Raw genomic sequence first — 9,930 nt, 5'->3', positions numbered from 1 at the left:
TATAAGGAAGTGATGTGGCATTATTGTGTGATTTAATTGGATGTAAGTGGGTGATGTGGATTAGGGTTAAGATGGATAGTAGGAGAACTATCTAGGAATTATATATATAGATATAATTAAAGAAAGTAACAATAATAATAAATTAATAAAAAATAAAAGAGCCCTTAAGCTTGCGTAAAAAAAAAACTTTAAGCAGGTAATCAAGAGTTCGATTTATAGCTCATATGTTTGTACATAAAGAATTTAGTTAGAAGAGGAGAACTTATCATGTGTGTTCAATAAATTTCCTAATATTTTTTTTTAATCACCAGTATCTGACTCATTGGACGTCTAATCTGGTTTGTGGGTCAGCCGATTGTAGTTTGAGGGATCGAATCGTTATGTTCTTTACCAAGTTCAACTTGAACCAATTAACTAGTCACTACTAAACCATAGTGAAAAGTATAAAAAATAGAAACAAAAAGTTGCAACGAAAGCACAAGGAAGATGGTACTATAAGATTGAGCACTTAAAAAACAATTTGAGTGGCTTAAATTTGCCTGAAAATCCGTCTACTATTTAGTGTATGTTTGGTTTCAATTCTGGAGCAGTCAGAATTGATTCTAGACCCGTAGAATTGATTCTGGCTTGTTTGGTTTCTCAAAAGTAGAATTGATTCTGCCTCTAAAATTGATTCTACTTGAAGCTAGAAATTGTAGCTTCTCATTCTAGAATTGATTTTTACACTCAACTTTTTTGTTCAACTCACTTTTGTATGAATATATACAAACATAAATCAATTCTATCAAAATCAATTCTGTCAAACTTAATTATGTCAAAATCAATTATGTCCACCGCAGAACCAAACACATACTTACTTGTATCCAGATTCGAAGTCATAATCTCCTTATGTAGGTGTGAACAGCTGAAGAAAACCAATAAATAAAATCAAGAAATTAAATGGAGGGGTATCATCACGAAGAGGTTGAAGGAAGGAAGGAAACATTTGTAGTGCACATATTCATCATACTATTTAAATTATTTCCAACAATAAATTTATCACAACATTGTTGAGATGGCCGAGTTGGTCTAAGGCGCCAGATTAAGGTTCTGGTCCGAAAGGGCGTGGGTTCAAATCCCACTCTCAACAAATTTTCATTTTTTTCAGCAATTTTTGTTAGTTTGCTAGCTGTGTTCAAAACCAAACTGGGCTTACGTCAAAGACCACTTTTAAATGTATACAGTTAACATAAAAATTCAAAGACGATATACTAGAATGTTTTTTTGCCAGCATTAGTATTGTTAACTCAGAATGACGGTGAATATGATGATATCATTCATATAGAAACCAGATTCATTCCCCTTTCATGTTGTTTACTTACAAGAAACCTTTCAATGGAATGTAATAATAATAATATCAATTTTCAGTTTCATATCAAACATAGGAACAATAACAATTGCATATACTCCCTCCGGTCCTATATATAAGAAGAAATTTACTTTTTAGGTTCATTGTAAAGTTGATGTATGTAGTCTATACCAGTGTATACCAGTGTTCTACACTTTCTTCTGCCTTATTTCTGCATAACAGATTCAAGAAAACTAGGACATGCAAATGGTTCGAATTATCATCAAAAATCCGTTTCATCACAATTCATTGTAATGATGTAATCCACTGAGCAAGTGGGATTCTGTTATAACTTGATAAGAAATCGATACCATTTTACAGATATAAATCAGAATTCAATTAAAAGGAAGAGAAAAACTTGGTCGGAGGAGGATGATTACAAGTCATAACCGAACAAAGACAATAACCAATGACAAGACCAATTTCCAAAATTAACATATGATCATTCAAGTTTCTCTTGTGTGATCATATATTTAGCCTTCAGTGAAACTAGGTTTAACCTTCAAGAATTATCTTTAGCTGGTGATTCATTATCAGTTGTTTCCTTAGTAGATGTCATTGCCAAGGTGTGAGAAGTCTTCACTTCTTCCAACTGTCAATTAGTATAGAACATAGTGAGTTAGTGATATTATAAACCTTAAGCAGAAACAAAAGCAACCAACTTAAGAGAATCATGAATGTCAGCGGGAATGTGTTTTACCAAATCACACCATTTAGAAATTTAGTATGTTTTAAGAATACATCAGATGACAGGCACGATTACGGAGAACCATTCATGTTCATTTCAGAGGTATGTATGGGAGCAGATGATAATTAACCTGATACATTTTTCCAATCCCTATAAATGCAAACTTGATCGGCTAGTAATATGTGATCTTTTTATGGAGGCACATAATCTTTGAATGTACTAATCATATTATAATCATCAAACGGGGGATAACAATTGGCCGATGTCTTATTTTCCTCCCCTTTTATGTCGGTTCACAACTTCCTTCCTCTCTGTAGGTAATGGTATAGCTGAGTTTTCTAACTACACTAGACAACAATTCAATTCAACAAACACTCGAAGTCTAGATTCTTGTTGCTAATTAATGATCCCCCTGTTATATCACAAGCTTTACACAAAGTAATCATATTTATTTCTGCTCCGGTCTTGAATCCCAATATCCCGGCTTTCACAATGCCAGCACGTTATGAGCAGGATTTTATAATTGCATAGACAACACCATTATCATTTCATATTGTTTGGACTTGAATAACTTGTTGGTCCTCTAATGTACACCTTTTCTAGTTTAGTCCGCGGCTGTCACCATGGCCATGCATTCCCACTTAGACAGAATCCTTTGGACCGAAGACCAAATCTCTCTCCGAATCTCCCAACTCGCCGCCCAAATCGTTCACAACTTTCCCACTCCTTCACCTCTTCCTGTCTTTGTTGGTGTTCTCACTGGTGCATTCATCTTCCTCACTGACCTAGTTCGCAAAATTAACCTCCCCATTACTATTGTTTTTGTCAGTGCTATATCCTATGGGTTCCGAAACTGTGTCGAATTGTGCTCCCACAACAAAATATTAAAAACTAAACTAGCTTATCCCACAGACTAAATTTTTCAAGATTCATACGCACAAGAACTACTACTGTAGGGATCAAAATTCAAAGTAGATGAAAATAAAAAGATGAGAGATTATAGTATATGCCGCAACAGTTTGTATCACAGGCTGCATTTCAACTACAAATACACCTACTGATCCTGAATCCTAAATGACATGCTGGAATTGAATCTGTAAACAAGCCCTTAATTAATTGTCAAGTGCCCCTATGGCTCTTGCATTTTCTTTAGGCCTTGTCTAGTCTCTTGGAGCTCTAAGAAGCAACCTATAACAATGAGGCCGTATATAGGAACATGGCCTACACTGCTGCAGAAATCTTATGAACTCAATCACTGCTAGCCCAGTTAAAATTTTCCTTCCGAGCTCCCACGTCCCACCCTACTTTGTGACAATCTAAGTACAGATTCTCTTATTCATAATCCCATACTACATTCTCGTAAAAAACACATGGAGTTTGACATTCTCAATTACTCATAATCCCATATTGTTACTCCATTCCGGGACAAAACATAACACATGGGAGGGAAAGGTGTACATTATCCGAACCACATCTGAACCAAGCTCAAAGTGTTTTCTTTTCAGCAACCACCTTGAGCTTGAGAGGGAATATCAGTGAATAGAGTTAGTTATGCACACAGCCGATGTAAACATTCTGTTACGACTTAAGCACACGAGAAGAGCCCAACCCAAAAGACTGGTCCAATAGGTGGGAGAGCCTCATGACTTAAAGTGCCACATTGAGCACTTTGACATACTCAATGTGGGACTCCTAACACATTTCTAAGTTGTAATCAGTTAAGCAATTGATTTCTATTAATAAGTCTCTCTCAATTACATAGTTTCTTCATGATCAAACACAAAGCTTGTAAAAAATAAAAGAGAAAGAAAAGCACTACTACTACTACCTGTTTGCAGGTGTTGTGGTGTGCAGTGAGAAGTTCATTGTATCTGATTTGTAGATCAGAGAATTGAGCTTGCAATTTTTCATATTCAGAGATAGAGGGACAACTTAATTTCTGTTGAATGAACCTGCATGCCCAAAACAACCTTGTCGGTGACAATCCTCAAAAGAACAAAGAAGAAAGAAGTGAAAGATGGAATGGAACTGGAACATACTCAAGAGCAGAAGAAGGTTTGTCGTTTTGCTCATATAAAGAAACAAGAACTGCAACACCAACAAAACAAAACAAAACAAAACAATACTTAGATCAAATGATTGAATATGAACAATAATAAAAGTAGGTGGTACGTACCTTTGGTAAGAGCATCAACAGCTCCACTTGATTCAAGATATTTTCTAAATGCTTCCTTTTTCGCTTCTTTCTCCTGAAATGAATAATTTGATTTGTTAGAGTGAGTCAGAGAGATTCATGTTGGTCAGAAGAAGAAGAAGAAGAGAACCTCTTTGTATCGCATCATGGTCTGTTTTAGATTCTGTATGTGTGTTGATTTGGGTTTGTCTTAGTTGACTAAGGAATCGCTATCTATGTATTGTCTGGTGGTATGATCTGTCTATCTCTATCACTGCTCTGCTGTTCACTTCACTGCTACACTCGCCACCAAACCAACCTGTCTTTTATAGTAAGTTTTTTTTTTTTTTTTTTTTTTTGAAAATTCTAATCAACAGCCAATCTAGTTAAAGAACTAAATATCGTAAATAAATATTGAAATTTGTATATTTTACTTGACACTGGTTAATATTTTTCTTTAAATAATGGTAAAATAAAATAAAAATTTGTAATTCATTCGTTACATTATGTCCACTTTCCAAACTTTTCCAAACTCACCCAAACACTATAGTGAATTCTCCGTTCTATTCTGTTTCATTCTACTCTATTTCATTTCATCCGGCTTCATTCGTTTTAAGTTATCCAAACAAAACTCCAGATTAGTGGAATAGTGATAGTCAGAAATAACTTTTTTGTTATTGTGTAAACATGATGTTCTCCACACACAACTGTAGAGACCGATCTTTCGAGCATTGTGAGACTCAAAGAGTTTTAACAAAATTACATGTCCAAGTCAGAGATCAAAACCATAATCTTTGATTAAGTAGAAGAGACTTGTGTCATCTTATCTAAATATTCATGTTGACCTAAATTTTATACAAAGAAGTTATTTTTGTATTTTTTTCTTTCCGGGCAAGTCTTGATTCACTTTGGAAAAGTAAAACGGTGGTTTTGAAGACTTAAAATTATTTTAATATATTTAATTTTGTCTTTGAATTTTTTTTATACATTGGCTAAAAAAGAGAAAAACAAAAAAGAAGATTAGTGTTTGAGGGGAAACACCTTTAAAATATTAAACATAGTTTCCTTCCCCGAGAGAACGAGAAAGAATGACATCTCAATTCAACTTAATTGGTAACGGGACGATACAGATTATTTTTGAATGAATTAATTTACTAGATTCTATTATAATTATAACTAAAAGCGAGTTAAATATAATATAAGATGATTTGTATTTAGATCTTGTAAAATTGAACAATAGGTTTGAGGTAAAAAAAAATATAGTACATAATATATAAATATAAATTATAAATTCAATAGTCCATGTGAGTATAGATAAATCAATAAGAATATTACATTTTGTAGCAACTGGATTTTAAACAAAAATTCCTCAATCATTGACACTAAGGGGTGAAATTCTAGTCAATAACATTTTCCATGACGGAAGTAAACTAGAGAATCTCTACATTACAGAGGGTAATTCAAAACTCACATACTCTGCGGGAAAAAACTATTTACTCTTAAATTAATATATAAGTTGGGCTAAACCCAAATATAACATTCTACCGAAGCTTGGGCCGAAACTGGGCCAGCTTATGAAGCTACGGTTTGATCGTTTCTCAGTAGACGACGCCGTTTAACAAAACGACGACTCAGCATTTGAATTGAACACTAGCGCAAACATAAACCCCAGTTCAGAGTAAGAGAGAAAAGAGAAAGCGTTCCAAAAATGTTGAAACTTTATCGCATGCTTCCTTCATCTTCATCTTCATCTTCCAGGTACTAGTAATAGTAATTCAATACTATTTTTTGTTGCATTTTCAACGTTGTTTGCATAAAATTAATTACTATTGTTAAACGAAACAGGAATCAGTTATTGCAAATTCTTTCGTATAGGAAACTTGAAGTTAGGGATTTCTCCACTTCCACAAATAACTATTCTGCTGCTAAAGGTTTTCATTTTTACCAATTTTTTATTTTTTTATTTTTTTTATTTTCACTATAATTTTGCTGCATTTTTATACTCACATCACATTGATTTAATATAATATGATTCTGTTTTGGAACTATGAACTTTTAGGATATGCTTCAGATCGTATATTTGCTCCTTATTCTGTTTACAAGGGAAAAGCTGCATTCTCACTCAGTCCTTGTCTTCCAACTTTCACTAAATTGGATGTAACTTCCTTCATTCTCCTAATCATAATTATGTTTTAGCTTAATTGCATATTTAGTCCTTTATGTTTATTTTAGGTTTCAATTTGGTCCCTTATGTTTAAAAAGTTTCAAGTTGGTATTTTTCGTCAAATTTTTGTTTAAATCGTCGACCTGTGTAATTAATTTACCTACGTGGACCATTTAGGAGAGTATTACGTGAAAGTTTTAGAAGAAATTAACTCAAAAAGTTAGAAAAAATTAACTCAAAATTTAACTAAAAGGACCAACTTATGTTGAGATCAATAACATAAGGGACCAAATTGAAACCTAAAATAAACACAAGGACTAAATATGCAATTAAGCCTTAATTTATTAATTAAATTATTATGGTGGTAGTATTACTTAATCTGTACTTCATATTTATTAATTCCATTTGTTGTCATGTCACAGTCTGGGGCTCTTGTGGTTGATCGTCGCGGTTCAATAATGATGAGTTTCATGCCTGCTATTGGGGAGCGCAAATATGACTCCGACAAGAAACAAGTAATATATATATTTTTTTTTACCTTTTGTTTCTTTTTTGGTTTATGGTTATGATATTGTTAATTAGAATAGCAAATCCGACTCTAAAGTAAATAGATAAATTAACACACAACAACACAAAGATTGATCATGAAGTTTTGGTCAATTGTGTTGATGTCTTCCACCACAGTGTGACTGTTGTAGTTTTATAGTATACAAATACTTAGGGTTACATAGTACATTAATACTAAGCTTTGTTTAAATACTACGGTCTAGATTACAAGTTTATATAGTAGTGGTCTATGTTGTGCTCACAGCGCAGACTCGTTCTGCTATGCTACACTTGAGTTTCTACCTACTTATTGGCGAATATGAGCCATATTCAACAGGTCTTTTATCCCCTTATGCCTCTTTAAACTCTAAGCACATTTTATTGTCTCGGGATTAGACCAGCAAGCCTGCTAGTGTGGTCAGGAAATATAGATAGGTTGTTTCATTATTTCAACTTTTTTTTTCCCTTCTTATTTTGCAACAGAGAACAATATATTGTCAACTTGGGCTAATATAGGGTCTGTTTGTTTCAGATTTTTCACCAAAAAAATCTATTTTTCCCAAAAAAACATCTATTTTTTTTATCTTGTGTTTGTTTCAGATTTTTTCAAAATTCATTTTAGTAAAAAAATCATTTTTTTTATCAAAATGAGAATCTATTTTCAATAGCTTTTATCAAAATCCATTTTTTTTTTATCATTCATCATCCCTCACCATCTTAAAAAAATAGATTTTAATGATTGTAAACAAACGACAAATAGCTTTAGATTTTTTTCAAAATCTCTACAAAAAAATCATTTTTTTTAAATCTCAAACAAACAGGCCCATATTGTTTCTGAAGTTCTATTTAATACTTGTAGGAGGAAACAGACAATGAGACATAAAATCTTTGTTATTCTATTATCTCTATCTCATTGTAATTACATTTTTGTAGAGATTTGCCCTATCAGCTACTGAAGTTGGTTCTTTGATAGCCATGGGTCCCCAAGATTCATGTGAATTCTTTCATGACCCCTCAATGAAGTCAAGGTATATTTCACAATTATCTAGGATTAGTAATAGATGGCCAATTAATTATCTCATGAGAGAACTATTATAAGACTGATTAGAATCACATGTAGCATTAACATATCAATTGGTATTATTTTGAATTTATACCATTTGAGAGTTGATTAGTGACAGTTTAGTATGGCTTATGCTACAGTAATGCTGGTCAAGTAAGGAAGAGCTTATCAATTAAGCCTCATAGCAATGGCTACTTTGTCTCTCTGAGTAAGATTTGTTTTGTTAATTTTTCCGCCTTTTACATATACATACATTGGGTTGCAAATTGTAGTGTGCACAATATAATACTATATTCTTCATGTTTTTGTCACCCTTTTTGACAGATGTTGTTAACACCCTGTTGAATACGAAAGACAATTTCAGTGTTCCTGTTACAACTGCTGAGTTTGCTGTGATGAAGACAGCTTGCAGTGTATGCCTCTTTTCTACTTAGTTTCCCATAGAATCACATTAATTATGTTAATGCGTTACATCTTGTACAAGTTATGTGGTGCTAGTTTCAGCTTGCCATATGTGAAATTAGAATGAAGTGGTTATCTATTTTCTTTTATCATGATTGTTCTTTCTAGCATTGGAAGGGAGTAAATAATTATCTTTTCATTTTCTGTGCCTATTGCACCATTTAGAAACACGGTACTTGTCATGAAACTTTGGTTGATACATTGCAAAAATGTCACAAGGCTTGATTCAGGATTTTTAAGCCACCAAGTGTAGCGGCTTTCTTCCTGATCCGGAATTTAGAATTTCACACTGTACAGTAGAGTCTGGTTTATAGTTTTATTAGCATTCCGGAAGTGGTATGCCATTTCTGGTCAAATTGGCCAATCACTGTTTTTTTTACTATGATTAACTCACGTAAAATTTTGGTTCATGCATAATTTAGTAAATTACTGAAGATTGGTAGAATTGAAAAACAAAATCTTGAAAACTAGAAATGTCATTGAACTTATGAAAACATTGACCATAAGTCATATGTCTGAACTTTGGTTCAATCATGACCCCATCCACAATTAGAGTACGCTGACATTAAGTGACAAAGTTGTTATAATTACACTTTCAATTACATTTTGTAGAATGCAAGTTTAATTAGTCTAACAATATCTCAATGATTATGTATATGAAATTTTGAGGCTATTCTATATTGTTGTTGTTGACAACTTGTTTTGAAAATGTACAAACTAGTCAACTGCAATTTTTGAATGTGTTGGTCAGTCGGTTATTCCTTGGGTTTGTAAATAGCTGTTTTTGGGCTTGAATCAAGTTATTTGCCCTCACCCCTATTTTATGTGGCTCTGGACCCAATCATGCATATGCTTTTGATATATTTTTGCTCCTTGTTAAGAGTTTGTCAATTTGCTTTATGATACAGTTTGCATTGCCACACATTATGGGTTGGGATCGTCTAACTAGTCCGACTAATCAGCAGTCAAGTGGGAAAGTCAGCTTTCAACCGAAGACGAACTCACACATTTTAGACTTGGAATGGGAAAAGTGAATTATTGTTCGGAAATATGAAACGAATCCTTTTTTGTGCTGCAATTCCATTTTGTGTATTATCAATCCAAAAACTATGTTGGCGTGGAAAAAATAACTTGTAAATTGTAGTAATATGTAAGAAAGAGGCATGAGAACGATGAATTATGAAATGTCTGACGCCGCTTCGCAGCTAGTCAAGTTACTGTTATTGTGTTGATGATTTCTTGTTTTTTCTGTTCTGCTTTTGCTTACTTTAGGCTATTAGAAGTTAGAACATAATCTGCCCCATGTTATTATTAGCATTGATAATTTTCTGTCAAACTCTAATAAATAATATGCAGCATGTGAATATGCAACCTTGCGAACTTATTGACTTGATAGAATTTTAATGTAATGTTTAGTTAGAATGAAAGAAATGGAAAGATATATTTT

The 9,930-nt window shown here is 33.1% G+C and overlaps 2 protein-coding genes and 1 non-coding gene across 5 annotated transcripts; 2 read left to right on the top strand and 1 right to left on the bottom strand.

The window, feature by feature from the left end:
* Positions 1–1,048: 1,048 nt before the first annotated feature.
* TRNAL-AAG lies at positions 1,049–1,129 on the top strand. The gene has a single exon. It is a non-coding gene; the product is annotated as a tRNA-Leu (tRNA).
* A 513-nt stretch (positions 1,130–1,642) lies between these two features.
* On the bottom strand, positions 1,643–4,547 carry LOC123889629 (c-Myc-binding protein homolog). The gene is made up of 5 exons (XM_045939047.1): positions 4,400–4,547; positions 4,252–4,324; positions 4,115–4,163; positions 3,904–4,027; positions 1,643–1,979 (listed from the first exon to the last, which is right to left on the bottom strand). Exons 1-5 carry the CDS (start codon positions 4,415–4,417, stop codon positions 1,890–1,892), a joined length of 354 nt encoding a protein of 117 aa, XP_045795003.1. The 5' UTR covers positions 4,418–4,547; the 3' UTR covers positions 1,643–1,889.
* Positions 4,548–5,792: 1,245 nt separating this feature from the next.
* On the top strand, positions 5,793–9,715 carry LOC123889628 (single-stranded DNA-binding protein WHY2, mitochondrial). 3 transcript variants are annotated; one of them, XM_045939044.1, is made up of 8 exons: positions 5,793–6,006; positions 6,094–6,179; positions 6,308–6,405; positions 6,835–6,927; positions 7,892–7,986; positions 8,162–8,229; positions 8,346–8,434; positions 9,392–9,715. In XM_045939044.1, the coding sequence occupies exons 1-8, from the start codon at positions 5,957–5,959 to the stop codon at positions 9,515–9,517; spliced, it is 705 nt and encodes a 234-aa protein (XP_045795000.1). In that variant the 5' UTR covers positions 5,793–5,956; the 3' UTR covers positions 9,518–9,715. The 3 variants fall into 3 exon arrangements, with proteins under 3 accessions (XP_045795000.1, XP_045795001.1, XP_045795002.1); XM_045939045.1 differs by having other exon boundaries at positions 5,817–5,997; positions 6,091–6,179; XM_045939046.1 differs by having other exon boundaries at positions 5,817–6,006; positions 6,124–6,179.
* Positions 9,716–9,930: the final 215 nt, after the last annotated feature.

The sequence above is a fragment of the Trifolium pratense genome, linkage group LG6 (assembly GCF_020283565.1).
Source record: "Trifolium pratense cultivar HEN17-A07 linkage group LG6, ARS_RC_1.1, whole genome shotgun sequence".
Classification (NCBI taxonomy): Eukaryota; Viridiplantae; Streptophyta; class Magnoliopsida; order Fabales; family Fabaceae; genus Trifolium; species Trifolium pratense.
Note: the sequence above shows the minus strand (reverse complement) of the source record. Positions and strands in the feature narration are given on the sequence as shown.